The sequence below is a fragment of the Myotis myotis genome, unplaced genomic scaffold, assembly GCF_014108235.1.
Source record: "Myotis myotis isolate mMyoMyo1 unplaced genomic scaffold, mMyoMyo1.p scaffold_m19_p_5, whole genome shotgun sequence".
NCBI lineage: Eukaryota > Metazoa > Chordata > Mammalia > Chiroptera > Vespertilionidae > Myotis > Myotis myotis.
Window position 1 is genome coordinate 10,215,693 of NW_023416357.1, and position 24,749 is coordinate 10,240,441.

At 42.1% G+C, this 24,749-nt stretch overlaps 1 protein-coding gene across 4 annotated transcripts in view; it reads left to right on the top strand.

The window, feature by feature from the left end:
* Nucleotides 1–19,672, top strand: part of NNT (nicotinamide nucleotide transhydrogenase) — an 83,902-nt gene extending 64,230 nt beyond the window's left edge. For 3 of the 4 annotated variants that reach the window (XM_036308562.1, XM_036308558.1, XM_036308561.1), the window contains exons 20-22: nucleotides 15,238–15,356; nucleotides 16,597–16,712; nucleotides 18,703–18,852. In XM_036308562.1, coding sequence (XP_036164455.1) covers nucleotides 15,238–15,356; nucleotides 16,597–16,712; nucleotides 18,703–18,852 — 385 coding nt within the window. Of the gene's footprint in view, nucleotides 1–15,237; nucleotides 15,357–16,596; nucleotides 16,713–18,702 lie in introns of all 4 variants that reach the window. The other variant, XM_036308560.1, reaches the window with a different exon arrangement.
* Nucleotides 19,673–24,749: the final 5,077 nt, after the last annotated feature.

The following is a 24,749-nucleotide window of genomic DNA, read 5'->3' on the forward strand; positions in this document are numbered from 1 at the left end:
AAAATGCCCTGTAAAGAAAAGAAGACAGCCCTAGCCAGTTTGGCTCAGTGGATGGAGTGTCGGCCTGCGGACTCAAGGGTCCCAGGTTCGATTCCGGTCAAGGGCATGTACCTTGGTTGTGGGCACATCCCCAGTTGGGGGGTGAGCAGGAGGCAGCTGATCAATGTTTCTCTCTCATTGATGTTTCTGGCTCTCTATCCCTCTTCCTTCCTCTCTGTAAAAAATCAATAAAATATATTTAAAAAAGAAAAAGAAAAAAAAGAAAAGGAAGACAAATGGGATGTTCGTTTTTGACCTCATTAAAATTTGCATTTTTGCCAACGGGGACATAATAGCAACTGTTTTAGGATGACATCTGTCACACTGCATGGGAAAAGTGATTATTTGACTTAAGATTTATGGGAGATATATACTGAGTGGCCAGATTATTATGACCACCTGACGTTTGTAGGCAAATTAGCTATAATTTCACGCTGAAGTTGCTAGAGGGCCAGACCATTATAAATAGGGAAGCAGGTTGTTTACCACAACAGTAGAAGTGATTTTTTTCTGAAGATATGGGTAAACAACGCACTTTAACAGCCTTTGAACGTGGGATATATATCTATATATCTATATATCTATATATCTATATATCTATATATCTATATATCTATATATCTATATATCTATATATTTATACATATCTATGTCTATCTGTCTATCTATATACATACACACACTGAGTGGCCAGATTATTATGACCACCCCATCAGTACTTCATTGGGCCACCTTTTGCCTTCAATACTGCAGCGATTCTTCTTGGTACTGACTCCACGAGATGTTGAAAGGTGATGCGAGGAATCTGACACCATGCCTGATGAATAGCACTGTCCAGTTCTGTGAGATTTGATGGTTGTGGAACCAGCTGCCTGATGGCTCTTTTAACTTCGTCCCACAAATGCTCAATTGGATTGAGATCTGGTGATTGTGGGGGCGACCTAAGCAAGGTAAAGTCTCCCTCATGTTCTTGAAACCACTCCTGCACAATACGAGCACAGTGGCATGGCGCATTGTCTTGTTGGAAGAAGCCATCTCCATTGGGATACGCCATCAACATGATAGGATGAACCTGATCAGCAACCATAGTTAGGCATGTTGTGCTATTCAGGAGTTGTTCCACACGAATTAAAGGGCCGAAATCATGCCAGGAAAACATGCCCCAAACCATAGCACTGCCCCCACCAGCTTGAAGGGTTGTACTCATGCATGTGGGGTGCATGCTTTCATGCTGTTTCCTCCAAATTCTCACTCTGCCATCTGCATGATGCAACTGGAAACGTGGATTCATCGGACCACATGACTTTTTTCCAATGCTTGACTGTCCAATCCTTGTGTTCCTGTGCGAATTTGAGATATTTTTTCTTGGTAATTGCAGACAGCAAAGGTGTTCGAACAGGCCTTCGACTTCCATATCCCATACAATGCAGTGTATGGCTAATTTGCCTACAAACGTCAGGTAGTCATAATAATTTGGCCACTCAGTGTATAGTTATATGTTAGTGTGTTACAGTTGTTTTTATTACTGTAGTAGATTGAATTTTCAACACACTGGCTTTGTAACAAGTTATGCAAATCTTGCGTTTGCTTTAACGGAAGAGAAGGATTCTTGCTAAAATGATGACAGTGGATTATCATCGTTTTCCTTTCTTGCTTCTGTGTGAAGATTTCTTATTTATTTAAAGGGAATCACAGGAACTTTGTTGACTTTGCCTCGGGTGTCGTCATCTTTTCACAGGAGGCAGGCACGTTTTCTTTACAAGGTTAGGACTGTGCAAATCCGTAGATGCTGGCTTCCTTTCACAGGGGCGGGCGGCTGTCTGAATAGGAGGCTGCTGCCATGGTTACCTCGCCCCTTAAAGGGGGAAACCTGTATTTGCAGTCACGGTACCTCAGTCCTTTCATCACTGGGCGCTCCCACGGGTTCCTGGAGCACAGCTGCGGGCCGCTGGCTTAGGAGCTCTGAGCCTCAGGACCCCCTCACGCCCAGCATCCAGATGTGGTGACATACTCGCACACAGCCCTCATGGAAACGGGCCCGTGTGGACATATGACTGTCATCAATGAGTGATGCCCAAGTGGCGCCAAGGAAAATTGCATCTGTCACCCAGCCCGTCTATGTGACTTCATGGGCCGTGATGGATGCAGAGGTACTGCCGTCTCCCTCCTGGGCCGTAGCCAGAACACGCGCCCCGGGAGCCGAGGTGCAGCGGGCCCGAGGCGTTCCAGGACAGGGCTCGTTGGGAACATCGGGAAAGCCCACCGACTTAGACTTTCTTTACTGGCCACGGTGTTGTCGCTTCCCAGTGGCTCAGAACACCTTTGGAGCTTACCTAGCTCACGCTTGATTTCTGAAAGCTTTTTGTGGAAAATCTTACAGGAGCACAGGCATCTCTTGTTATTTCCCAGTCTGCATTGCTATGATCGCTTTTCATTATAAAGCAGAGATAGTGTTGCCAATGAATCATTCTTAGGGAGAGTTGTAATTTTTTTTTTTTTTTTTTACAATTAATCACTGCTTAATTTTCTTTAAAAAAATGTTTTTATTGATTTCAGAGAGGAAGGGAGAGGGAGAGAGAGGTAGAAACATCAATGATGAGAGAAAATCATGGATTGGCTGCCTTCTGCATGCCCCCTACTGGGGATCAAGCCCGAGACCTGGGCACGTGCCCTGACTGGGAATCAAACCAAAGCAAGTCTGTGTCTTCATTCACATCTGAGTTCAACCTACGTGCAGAGTCGCCAAGAACCTTTCAGATCGAAGGTGTCTGTTGTGCTCCTAGGACAGTGATGGCGAACCTCTGGCACGCGAGTCAGAGGTGACACGCGAACTCATTTTTTTGGTTGATTTTTCTTTGTTAAATGGCATTTAAATATATAAAATAAATATCAAAAATATAAGTCTTTGTTTTACTATGGTTGCAAATATCAAAAAATTTCTATATGTGACACGGCACCAGAGTTAAGTTAGGGATTTTCAAAATGCTGACACGCCGAGCTCAAAAGGTTCACCATCACTGACCTAGGAAGTGGCCTCTTCTCGCAGGTTCTGACTGTTGACCAGACTTCCTTTGGCTTCATACTGTCCCCTGCATGTTGGTGTGGAGGGAAGCACAGATGGCTGTGTTAGAAGCCTGTGACTTCGGTGTCTCGTAAAGCCATGCATTCTAGACTCATCCCTTGGAAACCCTTGTGGTCTAAGGGAAAAACTCACAGCCGATGAAACCAGGGCCTCTGACCATTGGGGTGACTTTGGGTTCTTAGTCCTAGTATTAGTGAGAAGAAACTCTGTGAGCTGATTCTCCTCAATAAGGTTCAAGTAAACACAAACAAACAAAAGGCCTCTTCTCATTTCAGGTCCAAATTCTTCCGTATCTCGTTTACAGTGTGCGTTTTGGGCTGCTCACTAGCATTGCACTTCAAGAGCCACTTCGCAGCATCATTACTAGTAGTTCTTCTGACAGAAAGATGAAATTCGGTACCGTTTCTACTAAACCTCTGCACTATGTCAGAATATAGTATTCTAGAACATTAGTGGCAAACTAGATGTTTCATGTTTTCTCTGATATCATTCTCCATCGCCTAATAGGCTGTTTTGAAATAAAATTGCTTCATAGTCCTGTTTCCCTTCTGGTGATGGAAGAGCCAGATGTGGGCCCAATCTGTAGTAATCTCCTCCACGTGGACAGGGTCATGTTGTGACATGGTCAGTGTTTGCACGAGATCGCCCGATTGCACCCTGTTTGGAAGACTTCTTGTTCTTTGTGTGGCTTCTGTGGCACAGGCCACATGTGCCCATGGGAAATGTGACCGCCGCCCTTTGTCATAAAACAGGTCCTATTATTCTGTCCCGGAAAAATGGAACCCCAGAGACCTATTTGTAAGCTCGTTAACAGATTCATGATTTTCTTCCCGAAGAAAGGCAGGCCATGGACGAACACCAGATTTCAGATCAGAGTAGCAGCTCGGCCCTTATTTGCCTTCAAAAAAGAAAAGAAAAGAAAAGAAAAGAAAAGAAAGGTACACACTGTTCTCTCGTTCTGGCTGTTGGAAAGCGCTAGGAAATTAAACGAACATTTTCTTTTCCTTTGGAATCGTATGAGTGAGTTCGTCTGGGCCACTGCTGGTTGGAGGGACTTTCACAATTTTAGAAAGCTGGGTGCCTGTCCTTTAGCCTAAGAAGCTTCGCCAGAAAGCTGATTCTGTAGCTTTCCTCATTAATCAGTTTGTGTCGACACGGCCTGCCTCGTCAGGAAGTTTTTCCACTCGTTACCAGGTTCCTCCTCAAATGGATGGGCTAACCCCACCCAGCTGGTCCCCGCCTTTCCATCAGCAAGGATTAATTTATGTCCCATTTAATGTCCCCTGCTTCACATTTTATAACGTTTTCTTCTAAACTACAGTTACTACAAAATAGCTTTTTCTTGCACTTTGAATAAGTGACTTGTAACTGTCAATCAGAAATTCTGACTGGAATGTAATAAACCAAAGAAACCTGCCTTTTTCAGATCCCATCATTTTTTTTCACAGGTGAAATGCACAATTAGTAAAAAATATTGAAAGTAGTAACAAATCTTTTTATTACTTCAATGGACCCTTCTCAGGATGGAGCATTGCACATGCAAACATACAGTCATGTGCAGCACATACCAGGGACTCTTTAGGGTCTCAAAGGGGAGCGACAGGTTGTTTTGTGACTCAACAATTCGTACACGTTTACTTGCTATAATTCTGAATAAAGGAGTCCTACCTTAGGAAGTGGTTGGATTGGAGAATCTTTTTTAAAAAAATATATTTTTATTGATTTCAGAGAGGAAGGGAGTGGGGGAGAGAGATAGAAACATCAATGATGAGAGAGAATCATTGATCCACTGCCTTCTGCACATCCCACTCTAGGGGTCGAGCCCACAACTTGGGCATGTGCCCTGACTGGGAATTGAACCCATGACCTCCTGGTTCAGAGGTTGACACTCAATCACTGAACCACACCGGCTGGGCGGGAAACAATACTTTTTGCCTAATAGTACCTGTGGAAGGGTTGAAGATGGCCTTTTGAAATTTGACTCTATTAAAGTAAATCTGTATTCTAATATTAGTTATGACCAAATTCCCACTGAGTTTAGTGTTCACAATTGTTTGCCTCAGTCTCTATTGTTAGCCTCGGTCTCTGTTGACTATCATTTCTCTAGTCTTTTGATGTAGTTGTGAGTACAAACAATTTCTGGCTTTTGTTGAATTACATTGGTATTTACTAGGATTTCAAGTTAAAAATTAGAAAACCAACTTAGGAAATGTTGGCATCAAACCAACATTTGTCTTAATGTAAAAATGTGTGTTTCTTTTTATATAAGTGACCATTAAAATGTGGTTGTATTTGAAAGATACAGATGAACATTTAAATTACCAAAATGTATTTGAGTATAATTTACAGGTTACATTTACTGAAGGCTTATGTGTGCCAGGCGGTTGGTCTAATTGTCTCACTTAAATCTCACAGTCCTTCCCTGAAGAGGTTTTATCATCACTCCCATTGTTCACATGGGGAGAGGGCGGCACACGGAAGTTAATTGTCCAAATGTCTTGAACCCAGGCCGTGGATCTCTAGAGTGTTTCACTGCTACTCTATGCTACTTCCCCAAATTCTTTTTTAAAAAATATATATTTTATTGATTTTTTACAGAGAGAAAGGGAGAGGGATAGGGAGTTAGAAACATTGATCAGCTGCCTCCTGCACACCTCCTACTGGGGATGTGCCCACAACCAAGGTACATGCCCTTGACCGGAACCAAACCTGGGACCCTTCAGTCCGCAGACCAACGCTCTATCCACTGAGCCAAACCGGCTAGGGCTCCCCAAATTCTTTCTCTAAAAGAAGATGTGGGAAGTTTATGAGTAAGCCTACCTTACTGGGCTACACACCTTTCATTGAGCATGAGAATCGAGTGCCAGGTACTGATAAATGAGTGTGGTTCCTGTACTGAGGAGCTCTTGGCCTGGAGAGTGCAGCCATGGGAAGGAGGAGCTGCATAAGGAAAGAGTGTGGCGGCTGCAAGATCTCTCTGTGATCTCATTTAGTAGTCCTTTCCCTTCTGTAGAATCTTGTTGTGGTCAGGGACAGCCGGCTCTGTTTTGTTAAGCATGTACACAATAAAAATAATTTTTTTCTAGTTCAAAGGGAAGAACCAAGAGGCTAGTAGGCTTTGCAGTTCAGAATTCTGGATATTCTTCATGTGATGATGGGACATTGATGAGCTTTGGCCGTAGGTTCCTGGAAATTGCCGGTCTTGGCCAACCGATGTCTGATACAATTAACTTTAATACATACTTTGGAGATCAGCCAGTTCCATGGGCCAGAATTGTTATAAACTCCCATTGCCTCATCAACATGCACATACATATTTCTACAAATGTAGCGTGTTCTGTTGTTTCTCTCAAAACATTGGCATTCTGTTATAATAGTCTTGCGTGTGTTTGTCTCCAATCTTAGCATCTTAAAAGTTTAGTATAATAAATTATTATACAAACAGATATAAAGTGATCTGCCCTTTGGGATGTTCAGCATAACATGTTGGTTAGCTCTGCGGTTATTTGCCCTTTGCAACTAGCTCAAAAGAAACATCATCTTTATGAAGTCTGCAGCTAATCACATATCACAATAATAACTCATACATTTAGAGGTTTTTGATTTCTAATTTGGTCCATGACACCTCAGTGAAAGCATAAAGATGATAGCCAGTGAGTTAATTTAAGGATAAGCAAAGGTAGCATTAAAAACAAATAAATTAAAATTAAACAAAAATATTGGAATCAAAGAGGAATACAAAATCGAAATCCAAAAGTAAATCACAAAGTGTATATGGGTTTACTCAGCTAAAATAGAAACTCTAGTTCATGGAATTTTAGGACTGAAAAGGGAGTTTGTGGCAGACTGAATAATGACCCCCAAGTATGTTCACCCCCTAATCCTTAAAATCTGTGAATGGGTTGCCTTCCATGGCAAATGGCAAAAGGAACTTTTGTAGATTTGAGGTGAGGATTTTGAGATGGGAGATATCCTGGATTATTCAGGTGGGCCCGTGTAGTCACTAGGGTCAGACTCAGAGAAGTGACAATGGAAAGAGAGGTCACAGTGATGCAGCCACAAGTCAAGGAATGGGGGCAGCCTCCTGAGGCTGGAAAAGGCAAGCAGTGGATTCCTAGTCCTACCAGCACCATGATTTCAGTGCAGAGAAATGGACTTTGGACTCTGACCTCTAGAACTGTAAGAGCATCATCAATTTGTGTTGCTGTAAGCTACTAAATTTGTGGTAATTTGTTACAGCAGCAATAGGAAACTAATTCACACCTTGAGTGTCATGTAATATGACTCTCAGTCTTTCTTTAAGTCTCACCAATCAAGTTTGGGAAGAGGAGAGGACCTGGGGAAGCAAGAAATACTTCTTGGTGATCAGAGGGCTGAGAGATTAAGAGAAAGTTTTTGGTGTTCAAGACTACTATGAACATCGCAGAAGAGCTCAGATGAGTCCTTGGTGGCAGTTAGTACTATAGGAGTGGGGTAGAGAAATATCTTACATTATTCTGGAAGTCCCGAGTCCACCTAAGCTGGTCCTCTCTTATGGGTAGTTCAGACCATTGAGGATCCCCTGCCTCCTCCCATACCTGGAAGGCTGTCCTAGCTGCTGTAGCTGTCTTGATCATGTCCAATGCCAACCAACCATCCTTCGCATTTGCATGGGAAATACTCTTGACTCCGAGTGCATTAGCTCAGATTAATGAGTTTCCCTGTCCCTGATCCACAGAGAAGAAGCCTGAAGCATCCCCTAATTGGGCCATTTGTTTTAAATTAATAGAAAGTAGTTTTTTTTTCTGAAATTTTAAGTCCAATTCTTCCTTTTGCATTTGAAGATCATTTCATTTTATTCCGTGTAAAGAAAATGAGACTATTTGGCCAACTTCTGTTTGGTTTGGTCTGCTTGAAAATAGTTTTGCCATTTTTCTAGCCAGCTGATCTTTTTTCACTTAGAGCGTGTTATTTTCTAAGTCATTGGATGTTCTGTGTTTCTCCTGAATTTTTGATGCTTTTGAGCAGCAGCTCCCTGAACGGAATCTAGTTATTTAGTTGTGTCATTGGGTCTAGTCGGTAACGGAGGTAAGACTACCTGTGGGTGAATCTGGGAAAGCAACCCTGTGCTAATTTGGAATGTTGAGCTGAAATGGACACAGTTGAAATGCAAATGGGCATTAACTTTGAATGAAAATTAGCTGATTAATAATATGTTTAAACCTCTGTAAAGTGAAAAGAGCTTTTCAAACTAAAAATATTTTTTTTTTCATTTCTAATAGGTGAGTGGACATGGTCACCATTTCTTTTTTTAAAATATATTTTTATTGATTTCAGAGAGGAAAGGAAAGAGAGAGAGAGAGAGAGAGAGAGAGAGAGAGAGAGAGAGAGAGAAACATCAATGATGAGAGAGAATCGTTGATCAGCTGCCTCCTGCACGCCCCTTGCTGGGGATCAAGCCCGCAACCCTGGCATGTGCCCTTGACAGGAATCGAACCCGGGACCCTTCAGTCCGCAGGCCAATGCTCTATCCACTGAGCCAAACCAGCTAGGGCCAAACTAACATTTTTGATTTTAAGATGCTCTTTTGAAAATTATTTTTTCCCATCATTGTAAAAAAAAAAAAAAAAGACACATCAGTACCCTGAAATGTAATTAATGATAGGATTTCTGCCTTTGTTGGAGGACATTCTCTGGCCTTTGGTTCTCCCACACAATATTTAGAAAAATGGTGAGTTAGTAGCCATGTACATCAAACACTGCATTGAAATGCATAAGAAATTACAGTTTCAGTTTAAGTTCTTTTTGGCTGAAATTTGTTTTTTGTTTTTTTTATATTTTATTGATTTTTTACAGAGAGGAAGGAAGAGGGATAGAGAGTTAGAAACATCGATGAGAGAGAAACATCGATCAGCTGCCTCCTGCACATCTCCTACTGGGGATGTGCCCGCAACCCAGGTACATGCCCTTGACCGGAATTGAACCTGGAACCCTTCAGTCCACAGGCTGACGCTTTATCCACTGAGCCAAACCGGTTAGGGCTGAAATTTGGTTTGTTAATCTTGGTAATGTATTTTGTTAGGTACAGTATTTACAAGGAACTATTAGCTGGGAGAAAGAGAAATATGGACTCTGTTTACTCAGATGCCCATTGAGCAAAAAGTATAGATGGTTATTATTTCTAACGACTACTCATTCTTATTATGGAACAATTTCAATAAAATAGCTCTGAGAGAGAACACTGAAAGCCCTTAATTTTTTTTTCTTTTTCTCTTGAGGTAAGAATAAGGGATAGAGGCAAACTGCTTTGAGCTCTCTTTAAGACCTTGCAGACTGACCGGTGTGGCTCAGTTAATGAGTGTTGTCCCATGCATCAAAAGGTTGCCAGTTCGATTCCCAGTCAAGGCATATACCCAGGTTGTGGGTTTAACCCTTTGAGTGCCAACCAATATCCTAGGAACTATGCTAAAGTTGCCAAGGCATTTTTGCTGATTTTACAGCAGTTTAGGAAAAAAAATTATGAATCGCAAGTAAATGAAGTTACATATTCAAAAACTTAAGGAAACCTTTACTACATTGACATTTAGCAATATCATCATCACTAATAAAAGCAGACTTAGAACTGGATGCCATTTCGAAGCTTTGATAGCGCTCCTGGCACTTTTGGCGAAAGACAGGAGGAGCGCAATCACGCTCCCCGGCACTCTAGGGGTTAATCCCTGGTTGGGGTGTGTACAGGAGGCATCTGACCAATGTTTCTCTCCTTCTCCCTTCTTCCCCCTCTAAAAAATAAATAAAAACATTTTTAAAAAGACCTTGCAAGTGTCCTCTTCCTCATAAAATTTTACTCCCTGTATTGAACACATGCTGATGGTTTTTATCTGAACCAATTTTATTATGATGGTTGCAAAATGGTGGTTTTATAACCCACCACACTTATCAGTTGATGGCCTACCACTTAGAGTGTGCCTCCCTTCCTCCCTCCCTCCCTCCCTCCCTCCCTCCCTCCCTCCCTCCCTTCCTTCCTTCCTTCCTTCCTTCCTTCCTTCCTTCCTTCCTTCCTTCCTTCCTTCCTTCTGACTTATGGATCTGTTATCAGTCTTGACTCATGAATTCTCATGTTCCCACCCCAGTGGTTTATAACCTATTACTATCCTTATTTATTTTGACATTCAAATTACTTTTTTATTTTTACACTAGAGGCCCGGTGCATGAAATTTGTGCATGGGGTGGGGAGAAGTCCTCCTCAGCCCAGCCTGCACCCTCTCACAATCTGGGACCCCCTGGGGGATGTCCGACTGCCCTCTCGCAATCCGGGACCGCTGGCTCCTAACCGCTAGCCTGCCTGCCTGATTGCCTCTAACCACTCACCTGCCTGCCTGATTGCCTCTAACTGCTCGCCTGCCTGTCTGATCACCCCTAATCACTCTGCATGCCTGCCTGATTGCCCCTAACCACCTCTGCCTCGGCCCCTGCCATAGCGGCTTCATCCGGAAGGATGTCCAGAATGACGTTTGGAAGGTTGTTTGGCTGTCTGGTCTAATTAGCATATTACTCTTTTATTATTATGGAGACTGTCATGTCATGCGTGTCTTTAAAGCCACATGTCCAAGTCACTCTCTTGTGTGCATTCATTTGGCTTTGTGTTCTGCCTTCTTTCTCACTTTATGCAAGGATTACACAAATCCAGCCTTTCCTCTTTTAAAAATTTGAATTATTATACGTATGTGGACCCACCTTCTCTGAGCTTAATGTTGTGTTTTTCCTACTGCTGCTGTCATTGCCCATGAACCTGATGGGTTAAGGCTTAGAGTCCTGAACTTTATAAAGACTGAGAGTCTTGTTCACAAGGTCAAGTACCTTTGAAACCTCCATTCACCGTGTCTTTTCCTTTCCCAAATTCATTGCAGTAAGCAGGCTTAAGAGTACATTTTGGTGATTTTATTATTTATTTATTTTACTTTTTAAAATACATTTTTGTTGATTTCAGAGAAGAAGAGAGAGAAACATCAATGATGAGAGAGAATCATTGATCAGCTGCCTCTGGCACTCTCCATACTGGGGATCGAGCCCACAACCTGGGCATGCACCCTTGACTGGAATCAAACCTGGGACCCTTCCATTCGCAGGCCGATGCTCTATCCACTGAGCCAAACCAGTGAGGGCCATTTTGGTGATTTTAATATGTGCATCTTCTTTCCAAGTCTATTTTTTTATATTCATGCTTAAAATATTATATTATTAAAATGACATGTTCAGATTTGAAGTTTAGTAATAATAACTCATTTAATGAGTATATACTTTGGTACCTGGAGAAATTTTTTTCAAATGTTTTATTGCTACTGTACAATTTTAAAGAGATATCTTAATCCAAGAGTCTGCATAACACTTGGGAAATGTTTTCTCTGCGACCGTTTGAAAACGGCTGTTGTCGTGCTGACTATAGCTTGCACTTCTACAGGGGAGCGTGAACATCAATTGTCAGTATTTTGCCTAATTTCCTTCGTTTTCAGGAGTGATTGAAAGCTCTGGTATGGAAAAGAGAATGACATTAACATTTAAATGTTTAGTAAAAAAAATGCAATATTTCTTTTTAAAGAACATTGTAAATTTTTTTAAAAAATATATTTTATTGATTTTTTACAGAGAGGAAGGGAGAGGGATAGAGAGCCAGAAACATCAATGAGAGAGAAACATTGATCAGCTGCCTCCTGAACACCCCCCACTGGGGATGTGCCCGCAACCAAGGTACATGCCCTTGACCGGAATCGAACCCAGGACCCTTGAGTCCGCAGGCCAACACTCTATCCACTGAGCCAAACCAGTTCTGGTGAGAACATTGTAAATTTTTACTCAAGTGTTGAACTGTTACATTCCCCAAAATGACAGGAGAGAAACTATGGTTGAAGAACTTAAAAGCTGCCCAGTTGGTGTAGCTCAGGGGTTGAGCGTTGACCCAGAAACCGAAAGGTTAAAGGATGGATTGCTGGTCAAGGGACAAGCCTGGATTGTGGGCTTGATCCCCAGTAGGGGGTGTACAGGAGGCAGCCGATAGATGATGTGTCTCTCTCCTCGATATTTCTATCTCTGTATCCTTCTCCTTCCCCATCTCTCTAAAAATGAAAAAAAAAAAAGAGAACTTGAAAGCTGAAGAGACGGTGAGGTTGGGGAACACTGTTTGAAGTAAACTGTTGACTGTCTTTAATTTTATTCTCATTAAAATCGGACTGCAGACAGCCCACTGAAGGAAGAGGGGAGGAATTCCTTTTAAATGAATCATAAAATATTAATAGTTTATTTTATCCAGTTCATTTCTACCTCCCACCTCTAGTAATTTTTTCAAAATCTACTTCCCCAGCACTTAAGGGATGCTGGTCAGTGTTTTGCATTATTGTAGCATACTAAGAGACTTTTTTTTCTCCTAAGTCTCTTTGCATACTAAGAGACTTTTTTTTCTCCTATGTCTGTTTGTCCATGCAAATATTTAATTTGTTGTTTATAGCTTGTAGAATTGTTGAACAATTCTTGGCTCTCAGCTTTTCTCACAGCACACTAGAAATTGGATTCTTGGACCACCCATTCAAGCAGAGATAAATAGGTATTTCTCAGACCTCTTCTACTGAGAGTTTTAATAGCCTTAGGCATCATGTGGGCACAATAACAGCTGGTTACTACTCTAGGGGGAAACTAAGACGGAGAGAGAGTCATTAAGTGACTTGCCCAACATCACACAGCTGGTTAACCCGAACTGTTAACTAAACAAAATCGTCTCTTAAATTGCTTGACTCGACTGACTGTATCGTTTAGTAGTTAAAAGTTCAGACTCTTGAACCCCAGTGTGACCATTTTCCTAAGAAAGTTGTGCATACCACATAGTACATTGTAAAGAGTGAATATTAGCCATTATGTCAGTATACATGCCAGCCCCTCTTGCATCCGTTCTTGCTCATTCCTTTTAGATAAAGGAATGCAGCTCTAAAACTCACTTTTTATAACTAAGTACTAGCTCTGAATCAGCTGCCCCAAATTCTAATTCTTGATGGAGACTGTTTGGGCCAGAATGAGATAATACATGAGAAATCACTTATACATGCTATCACAGCATAAAAGCGTGACGTGTTCACTTATTTTATATGGAGTTAATTTAGACGAATATTTCTCATAGAAAAATATTAAAAACACAAGAAAAAAGCCACCATCTGTTGTACAACCACCTAGAGATAACTGTTGTGGTTTTTTCCCTTTCGGCATGAGTTTCTGTGTTTTTTTTTAAAACCTAAGTTGGTCATTGAGGAACATTCAGTGGTCCCAGAAGGAAGATTATGCAAAGGGGAATCTGGTAAAGAGAACACCCGCACCTGATGTCTTTCTTTTTCCCCAGTGATAAGCCTCCCGATAATCCAGGCTCGTCATGATCAGTTTTAAAGGTGTAGAAAACCATTTGTCAGTTGTCTGGGTGATAAAAATGGCCGTTTTATAGCTCTTTGCAGGTCTGCCTGGTGAGGGGTCAATTCTTATGCTTTAATCTGCTCCTAACAGGACCGTGTTGGGCGTGGGGAGGGAGGCCTGGCTTGGCAGCAGTTCCTGTGACAGTAACAGCATCTTCAATGACCGCACGTTTTGTCAGAGGCAGCGATGGGCTGTGCTGGCTGTCGATGCTCATGCAGTCTCAGGCTGCATCAGTGGGGGGATCTGAGGATGTGATTTGCTTGCTGCGCCCTGTGCATCCAGATCACATCCAGCAATATTGTGTTCTCTTTGAGGGGCTGCGTTTTGAGCTGGGCATTGGCAGAGGTCGGAACAGGGAGCTAGGACATCCTGCAGATCGTTGAGTAGTTGGAAGACTCGAGGATGTTTTGCTTAGTAGGCACCCTAGGATGGCTGACAGGGACCCCATAGGGAAGAGGGAGTAGACTCATGGCTGCAGGTGGCAAAGCTACAGACCTTGGAGAGCAACGAGGTGGGGGTTCTCCCCGGCTTACTGTAACGAGTGTGTGCATGTGTTATATGTAATTGTCAGGACTGTCTAGTAATGCAACAGACCTTAGGAAGGAGTAAGTTTCTGGTCACTGAAGGTATTTAAGCTGAGACTGGATGGATCCCTGCCACAAGATTCTATAAAATGCATTTCTTCCCTGGATTTGCTTTTTATTGAGCTCTTCTTATATGTCAGGGACTGTGCCCAATGCTGAGGAGACAGAGGTCAGTACGATGGGCAAGAGCAGTAGTTCTCAACCTTCTGGCCCTTTAAATGTAGTTCCTCATGTTGTGACCCCAACCATAAAATTATTTTCGTTGCTACTTCATAACTGTAATGTTGCTGCTGTTATGAATCATAATGTAAATATCTGATATGCAGGATGGTCTTAGGTGACCCCTGTGAAAGGGTCGTTTGACCCCCAAAGGGGTCACAACCCACAGGTTGAGAACCTCTGGGCAAGAGGCTGGGTTACATGACTTTAAAGATCCCCTTATGGCCGGGGCTGGAAGAAATTGCTTGTTGCTTCAGTTTCCTTTGCCTTGATAAAGCGTGGAGCTCTGATCTGTATATTCCTCTGCCTTGTGGACACTGCAGCGTGTTCCTGTCATATTTCTTCTATGACGTAGAGTAATGCTTCATCACTCCCTGAAAGACTGTTGGCCATGCACTCATGTACAGGACAATATTTTATTCTCCCACTTTTGAACATAGAGGTAAAAGCTGACTGTAGAGTTGATTTTTCATGGCAAATGTTTAATTCCATGCTGACTTACATATGTTTTCTTAAAGACTCGAGATATGTCAAAAAGTATAATGAAAGCAGAATGCTTTTTGAATGTAAGGTGATACTACATAGGAATGTTGTTGGAAGTTCATTGTACTTCAGACATATTTGGAGGATTCAGGCTCTAACGTTATGCTTATTTTTCTGAGGGGAGTCCTAGTGTGTGTATACCGAGATACCCAATCTCCAACTTCAATATTTGCAAATTGACCACATATCGGTGCTGATTCTACTTCTGCCTGCAGAGATGAGGCAGTACCAGAAGGAGCAGAGGGGCCAAGAACAAACTGTGCCGATTGGGAGGTGATCTTGGGGTCTCTGTACATTTTGGCCCATCAAGTAAGGCCAGCTGTTGGTTTGCTTCACATCTAGGTTTGGAATTCACCCAGTTGCAGGCCGGATGCCTGGCCAGCTTAATGTGCTGCTGGCTGAAGCTGGGGTGCCATATGATATTGTGTTGGAAATGGACGAGATCAACGAGGACTTCCCAGGTAAGCGATGGGGACGATGGTGACATCGACTTGTTCTTAGGGTGACTAAAGCAATGCCAGTCCCGGACAGAAACTGTGGGGTCACGGGAGACCTGCTCGTCAGATGGGGGGCAACCTGCTCCTGGTGGGGATGCAGCCACAATGACATAAACAGAACAGTGCTGAATGCTTCACCCGGGTTGTAAGCAGCACAGGTAACTCTGCTCCCGGGAGGAGAGCTGAGGGATGGAGCAGGCCCTGGGAGATGATGCAGGGAGTGGGGCTGCCCAGGGACTCGGGACACACCTGGCTTTGGAATCCAGGCCCTGACTCTCTCTCTCTCTCTCTCTCATGACCTTGAACTAGTTACTCAAGCTCAGGCTCCTCATTTATAAAATTGCTGTTGATAAATCAGTGTCTGATTTCTGCAGGGTTTACTGGTTTCCAGTTGTACCAACTCATGATCAGAATAGTATTTTTCTGTCCCCTTTAAAGTACTAGACTTCACTGGACAAGGTGCTGTCCTGTGTGGCTGTCATGGGTCTTGGTTGAGTGCTGATGGCATTTGGCCCAAGATCATGTTTGTTAAAATTAAACCAGTTCCCTCTGGCAAGTGTCCACTGTTAACATAAAAAACTAACAAACTGTTTGTTAGAGAAAAATAATGAAATCGTGTGTATGTCTCGATTCACATGGCATTTTGGCAAAGTTCTAAGGTCGTTCACATTATAATGCTTAACGAGGGAATTTAGGCCATTTTCATTTTATGCCTCCTTTCAGATTTCACTGTTGCTAAATTATGTGTGAAACCTGCCAGTTCCAGGAATTATGGACACAGCTTAAATATAGTACAGACTTATAGACCATTTTCTTTTAGACAGCAAGTTGCATTTATGGGGTCATCTTAGACGTTGAAAATGGAACACAGATATTCTAAAATATCGTAATTGGCAAGATCACTTTGGGATAATCAAAGAACTATATAAAGTCACGTTAGGGGAAGGGAAGCAGAATAATGCAAGCTCCAGCCAGGATGCTCAGGTTAGATTCAGGCCTATTGCTTTTTAGCTGTGTGACATTGGCTAAGTCACTGAACCTCTCTGATAAAGCCCTTGGTATGGTGCCTGGCACAGCGTGGGTCTTACAAACATTAGCTCTTGTTATTATCATTATAAAGCCAGATCACTCTCATTTTCCTGGAAAGAAGTGAAAGTGACTCCCCTGAGTTTTATATTTTCTCTTTTTTTCTTTCATGGTGTAGACACTGATTTGGTCCTTGTCATTGGAGCTAATGACACTGTCAATTCAGCAGCTCAAGAAGACCCCAACTCTATTATTGCAGGCATGCCGGTTCTCGAGGTCTGGAAGTCAAAGCAGGTAAGTTCCAGGCTCATGCTTCATCCTAGTTACACACACGCAGAGCTTTGCTTGGTCACTTTATGAGAAGTGACGAAGGCTTGTGGAGGCCCAGGAGTTGGAGTAGGATTAGGGTCCAGTTCTCCTGGTGCAGCTTCTGTGCTCTGTGGCCACCGGAGAATCTGAGTGAATGCCTCGATCACAGCAGAACCAGAGGGGATTGTGCAGCTGGATTCACGGAATCTGTAACCGCAGCTGAACAAGGGCTTTTGGAATGAGTCTGGCCGAGTTCCAGGTTGAGTCCCGTGGAGCAGATGGCTTCTCTCTGGGACAGTGAGTCATACATGAAGACGAGCACATTTTTTCATTTAATGTTATCGAAAAGGAGTTTGTATGTCGTTATGGGGTGTCTGAGAGGAAGGTGACTTGGAAATCGGACAGCAGCGTGGCATGAGGAAGCAGGCTCTGCACGCGCACAGACTCCTGAAGGGCGGGCTGGTAGGTCGTGGGGAGCTGGGCGCTTGCCAGGTGTCCTCTGCCCAGCTGTGGGCACGTTTCTTTACCACCCCTAAGTCAGATCTGCATTTTCAGAACCCTGGTTACAAAATGTACATTTTCCCCTTTCATTTTGTTTCTCTTTACTGTACACATGAGTTTAAAACTTAGTGTTTGTGGTACGTGAGCAGATATGCCAGGTACTGGTTCATGGGATATGAGAAATTATTGCATTGGTCGTTAATATTTGAGAGTTTGCAGAACCCTTGGCAGTGTGGCTTAGCAGTTAGAGTGCTGGTCTGTGCACTGAGGGGTCATAGGCTCAATTCATGGTCAAGGGCACATACCTGGGTTGCAAGTTCAACCTCTGGCCCCTGCCCCAGTCTGGGCACATGCGGGAGTCAACCAGTTGATGTGTCTCTCTCACATTGATGTTTCTCTCGCTCTCTCTTTCCCTCTTCCCCTTCACTCCCCTCCCTTCCACTCTCCCTAAAAATCAATGGAAAAAATATCCTTGGGTGAGGATTAACAAAACAAAGCAAAGCAAAACAAAACAAAACAAAAGAGTTTGCAGAGTACACTGCTGTACTAATGCTGTTTGAAGCGGGAACGCGTTTGTACTACTTTCCTTCTGGGATAGATGGCACGTCCTTCTATGGGGAGGCTTTTCTTTTCATTAAGAACTGACTTGCTATTCAGCAGGACAGCACCAGCTGTCATCTGTGTAATTGTGAATGTCTGTAGCACATCAGCATCAGAGACGGACTTCCCTTCCATCCTGTTCGTAGGACCGCAGTATTAGTTATTAGCCTCTCCTGGTGACAGCTAGGGTGCGCTTTGGGCTACTGTGTTAGAACTTTCCGATATGTTTTTCCCTTAAAGTGATGGAACAGGACTGATACCATTTCCCCACTCAACTACATTTATTTTAAAATGTGTAGTAGAAGCTTAATCAGTGTGTTTGTTCTCTTTAGCCCATTCATAGAAAGATGCATATTTTTCTGACTAGAAAATGTCATACATAGTCTTTGTGGACAAAAGCACTAAGAAGAAAGTCACAGTCTGCTCACGCAGATATAAATTATTGTTCACATGGCCTTTTCTCTCATTGGTATAAAAGTATGGGCACATTTTAAAAATTAACGTGAATACCATGTAAATACGCATTAAAAGTACTCCTTGTGCCTGGCTGGTGTGACTCAGTGGTTGAGCATTGACTATGAACCAGGAGGTCACTGGTTTGATTCCAGGTCAGAGCACATGCCCAGGTAGTGGACGTGCAAGAGGCAGCCAATCAATGATTCTCTCATCACTGATGTTTCCATCTCTCTCTCCCTCTCTTTGGTCAATAAAAATATATTAAAAAAATACTCCTTGTATATTTTAAGAGTCTCTGAACTAAAGAACTGGTAGAGTGGCACATGCCTGTTCAGAGTGAGGGCAGGGCAATGTTTGTGTGCCTAGCACCCAGCCCAGGCTGTTACATACACTCTCTCCCTTCATCTTCGGTTCCTAGGTCATTGTTATGAAGAGGTCCCTGGGCGTTGGCTATGCAGCAGTGGACAATCCAATCTTCTACAAACCCAACACGGCCATGCTGCTCGGCGATGCCAAGAAGACCTGTGATGCACTGCAGGCGAAAGTTCGAGAATCCTACCAGAAGTAAACTTCAAGCTGCTGTCTAGCAGCAGGGGAACTTATGGGAACAGGCAACGGAAGTATCAATGTAGACAGACAGCCGATGCACATCTGTAGCAAACAAAGCTCCTGCACGGGAAGGAAGACCCCGAAGAAAGCAAAGCAATTGCCGGGAGATTTTTCAAGAGCATATTTAAAAAAGGATTGAAAAAATTCTACATGTCTTTCTGTGCATTTCTTTTTGGTGTTATAAATCAAAAGTATTTTATAAAAGGAGAAAGAACAGCCTCATTTTCAATGTAATCCTTTTGGATTTTTTAAAATTCCTGCTCAGTAGCCAATAACGTTTTAAGAAATTAAGCCTAGGATTTGAAGACTTAACCAAAAACATAGATCTGAAAAATCTGACGCAGTGTAAACATTACAGGCACCTGCGTCAATGGTTTTTCCAACAAATGTGACTAATTTGAAACTTTCATCAACTCCGGAGCTGACCTCTGACCTTCAACTGTCATCTGAATCAACCATATCAAATTGGGTTTGGTTTTTCAGACTTTAATTTCAATTGTAGATTTCAGGGGTGTATTTTCTCACTTCTATTTTAATATGTTAAAAGACTAGGTAACCTTCCAGAGATGCTGGAAACAGTTAAGCCATTTGCTTTGTATGTTTCATTAGGATACCAATGAAACATAATGTGAAATCAGTATTAGTTGTATTTTTTAAAACCCCATTTCTAATCGGAGATCTCTTTAATTTCAATCAATTTATAATGTGTAGTACTGTACTAAGTGCACTTGAATGGAATTCAACTATTTGCCTAATAAAATGAGTTCATTATGTTTGCACATTGATGTAGCAATTGTCTCTGGCGACAAAATGCTAACATTGAATAGCTCTGCTTGTTAGTAATATCCGGGGAAGACTTGCTACTATAAAGTAGATGAAATTAATCTGTCTTAAGGTTCACAAGAAATCCTTTTTTTTTTCCACCCACAAATCAGAGTGTGCTTTGAGGTCTTACGTAACTGATCACATTTGGGAGAAATGGTGGCACGTTTTTTCCCCCTTTAGCTACTAGTGCTTTGTTTAAGCGCTAGGAAAGGTCATGTCTTTTTGCAGTAAAAGTGTATATGTCCTTTGTGATGTTGCTACATTGCCAAAAGCTCTATAGAGGATGCATGTGTGATGAGTTTCTTGAAACAGTTATTAACACCTAAAAATGATTTCTAAACCAGAAAAATAAGTGACTGGTGTGAAATTTTTTTTACTGTTATGCTCATGTTTATTGAGTTTACAACTCACAATATTTGTTGGTTTGGTAATCAATTTCTGTTTTGCCATGCTTGCAGTTAAGATTGTGTGTGTGTGTGTGTGTGTGTGTGTGTGTGTGTGTGTGTGCGTGTCTTAAAGCAGAAAGGATTCCTTTTAAATTTTTGAGGGGTAAATGCAATTTGTTAATAGGACTCAGGTTATAAGTAACCCTAAGAGTGAATTATATCATTAAAGTCTTATTAGAAGCAAGTAGATCGTATCTCTATGCCCTTTTCCTTTTCTAGTTGTAGATATACCTGGAAAGCAGTGACTTGGATTTTTTTTTTTTTTTGAGAAAATTTCTGCATTCAGTTTAAATAAAAAATAATTATACTTAGATTTTAAATTTATTTTTATAATTTATAGTAAATACTTTTTAGAATTTAGGGTGATCTCATTCTTTGATACTCAGTAATTCTTTGTCATTCGTGTTAATTGAATTGAAAATTTATGATGTAGTTGGTTTTATTTTACTTTTTGATTAGGATACTGAAATTTTTTTGAAACATAATTTCTTAAATCAATACTCTAAAAGGTTGGTGGTCTTAGATTATTAATTATAGTGAAGTCTTAAATCAACAAAGATAATTTTCACCCATTCAATTTATCATTCCTCCTTTTCTGATCAGTCACACACTGAGAATAAATGACAATTTTATTCTTGTATTGTTCACTATATCTTTTTGATATTCAAATATAAATACATTTTTTATTCCATTGTACCCTATTGTCTGGTATCAAAAAATAGGCATTTCACTTAGGCAGTGAAATGCTATTGCAGATTTGTCTTTTAGGCTTTACTAATCGTCCTTTATTTTTTCTGGTTTATTTTTTCTTGTTAAATTGAGAATTTGTGTTTAAGTTGCTCATTTAAGGAAAGAGCATATGTAAGTCAATGTATAAGTTTTATGCATTATACATACATTTCTGTCTACCTGTTTATGTCACTTTGGACAGTTTCTGGTATAAAATCTTATCATGCTGTAACTTTTTTTTCCTAGGAATTGGAATAGAAAGGACTAAGAGAGAGGAAGAATCTCTTCCTGCAGGGGGCGCTCAGGCCTTCACTGAGTGGGGGGATAGCAGTTAAATTTGTGGTAATGGATGTGGAAAGTGGGCCTTGGCCTTGTGGATTCTATCTGAGTCATGACCACCCCGACTTTCAGATTTTGCTGTTTTCTTGTCCAAAGCAAATATGGGAAGTATTATGCACCAGTCAGCTTTAGGGTTTAGCTCAATTTATGTAATCCCATAGACTTTTCTGTATAATTAATAACTCATAACCCATGTGTTCATCTGACTTAGAGGCACATTTTCTAGTCCCCGAAGACATGAGTCTTGCGAATGAAAGCATTTTAGTACTGGAAAGTTGGATAGCTCTGTCGTGCAACTAGGGAGAATAGTTCAAATATCTAATTTATAGCTCTTGCCAGTTTTGGAGAGTCTTTGCCAACAAATGTTATTGGGTCAGAATGGTAAAAACAACAACCCCAAACTCTTCACTCCAGTGGCAGCAACTTGCATAACCCAGCTGCTCTTTAGATTCTGAAAAGAAAGAAGAATTAAGTTAATTAACGAAGAGAAAAGAATACTTTTGTAAGTGAAACTTTTAAAGTGTTCATTTAGTAAAGCAGCAGAAATGGGAACATTTGAATTTCAAAGCATTCAAGATTGCTGTTCTTAAACTCTTATCTCTTAGAAGTTACATATTGGGCTAAGGAATTGGACTGTTTTTGTTTTCCCCCCACTATTTAAGGGGTTATAGATATTTAACATGGTGTATACTGTAATTCTGGATGGAAATCTTTTGGATGCTGGTAAAAGAATGATGTAGGTGATGAGACAGCAATTAGATATGTGAAACTCTTACATATAATGATTAAGATAGTGGTAGGAAAAAAGTTAGGTCATAGTAGATAATTTCTTTGGGGGGAAGAGTAGAAAATCATATTGGATAGGTAGAGGAAGGGCAGTTTAGGATTATGGAGAACTTGAAAAGCTAGGGCCCTAACTAATGGGCAGATACTACATCTCTGTCATGTTGACGTCAAAGCATTGTTCTGTATAAATAGTTGCACTTCATATTCTTGCCAAAGATCGCAACCTTGAACTTTGCTTTCCAGTTCTTTCTGAAGCGTATTTGTGAGGAATAATACTAATGGAAAGGTTGTCGCAAGGATGCGGAGTCCGGCTTACCCCTGGATAGTTCACATTCACCCACAGACCAAGCCAGACCTTCAGGGAGCTGGGTGTGTGGGCGGGGTTGCTGGGGTCATTGTGAATAGCGAAGACATGGAGGGACAGGCATGGAGACGTAAAGTGACACAGCCATGCAAGGCGCCTGACTTCAGGGGCAAGTACACATGTGGCAATAGGATGGCGCAGAGCAGAAGTGCTTGCCTTGGGCTTTGAGAACTGAGGAGGGGATGTGGATTTGGAGTATGTGGGTCACCTGGGATGATGGTGGCTCATTCCCAACCCCCATAGTGGAGGTAAGTGAAAAGGGAAGTGAGAGATCAGAGAAGGGAGTCCGAGGTGCTCCTAGTCCCCCTGTGGTAAAGGTGGCATATGAAGATCTACCTTTTCCTTCCCCCTTCCTGTTGCATTTGGGGAGATGAAGACCACACAGCAGCACTGGGATGTGGTGTAGGGAATAGCAACAACCCATGGGAAGGGACCATTTGGACACTGAAGTAGGCCATTGTTCTCGATCCTCCTTTTTCTTGGTTTGGAAAAGCAGAACTTGGGGGCTTCTCCCATAAGGGGACAACTAGATTTAGCCAGGGAACTTCTGTCTAAACCAGCCCTTTTCAGGAACTGCTTTTCCAAAGCCAGTGAGTGGCTGTCAGCCAGCCTTGTTCCCCCTTCTTTCTCCCAGGGTGGGGGTGCACCTTCCACAAGAGCAGGGAGCTCACACGAAGGCAGCAGGTCTTGTGGTTGGTTAATTCCCTTCAGACCCTGTGAGTCTGGTCCCCTGCCACACACACAGCGAGAAGTGAGCAGTCACATCTAAAACTCCAGAGAGCTGGGAGGAAGCGAGACTAAATAACCCCCTTTTATTTATGTCAGGAGGGAGCTGATTTCCTCCCCACGGCATGAAACAATGTCACGGTTTTATCTTTAGAACTAGAGGCCCGGTGCATGAAATTTGTGCAGGGGGAAATCTCTCAGCCCGGCCTGCAATGAAGCTAGCATCATACGCCCCCACCTCTGGCCAGAGGTCCTCCCTCTGAGCAGCTGGGGCGTGGGACACTGGGCTTGTTGCTGGGGGTGACTGCAAGCCCAGCGTCCCACGCCCTGGTCTCTGGCGAGAGGCCCCACCCTCCAAGCAGCTGTGGTGCAGGATGCTGGGCTCACATCGCCAGGGCGCCGCTGCTAGCGTCTCCCCCACCCCCCTATGGGTGTCGCCATCTTTGTTGCTGAGTGACAGTTAATTTGAATATTCCTCTTTTATTAGATAGGATCTTTTGTCACTATAGTCATCCCCCCTTATCTGCAGTTTCATTTTCCATGGATTTAGTTGTTTGCAGTCAATTGTGGTCTGAAAATATTAAATGGAAAAATCTAGAAATAAACAGTTTATCAGTTTTAAATTGTGTGCTGTTTTGAGTAGCCTGTTGTTGAATTCTCACGGGTCCCACTCTGTCCCCCTGAACGTGAATCATCCCTTTGTCCAGCGTGTACACACTTTACATACTGTGGATGTTGTGGTTATCAGATTGACATTGTGTTTAAGTAACTTTTTTTTCTTAATAATGGCCCCAGAGCCCAAGAGTAGTGATGCTGGCAATTCAAATATTTCAAAGAAAAGGTGTAAAGTCCTTCTTTTGAGTGAAAAGGTATGCTTGTATAGGATAAAACAGTATATAAGGTTCGGTAATATACGTGGTTTCAGGCATCCACTGCAGGTCTGGGACATATCCTTCTTGGATTAGCGGAGACTACTACACTCTCCGAGTTTACTGGAATACTATGTGTCAGAAATTACTCCTGGAAAAGGCCTTTGAAAGCTTTTAGGGCTTTACTGATTCATGGAAAATTTTGTTCTTGCAAATGGTAGCTCGCTAGCTGTGTGGTTTTGTCCCATTGGGTATAAATGGACATGGACATTTAGACACATTTCAGGTCCACCCTGAATGGGGACAACTGCTTCATTAGTGTTGGGTATAAATGTAGTAATTTGGAAACATGGTCTTATAGTGGTTAGAGTCATCATTGTAAATGAGACCAATAGAAAGTTCAAAGGCTATAGCAGAAAATCCTATGAGGATGCTGTACGTGTAAGAAGTTCAGAGTACCTGCATGGGTTTTGGTCTTTGTTGTAATTCATCTTGCCCAGAACACTGTATAGGCAGCACCAAAGCGTGGATTTTAGAGATGAACCCACGATGAGTAATTGGATGATGGCATACCATGAAGGTGCTGCTGACATCTTGAATCACTGTTGGTTACACATTTCTACAGTGTATATCTCCCTTTTGATAAAATAAGCACAACGGCATGTTCATAAATATGTTGCCATTCAGGGTGGGGGAAGGGGAATGCATTATTATGTGTGTTCCACATTGACCTCGTGTAGGCAGTTCTCATCACTAACTGAAAGTTTACCTT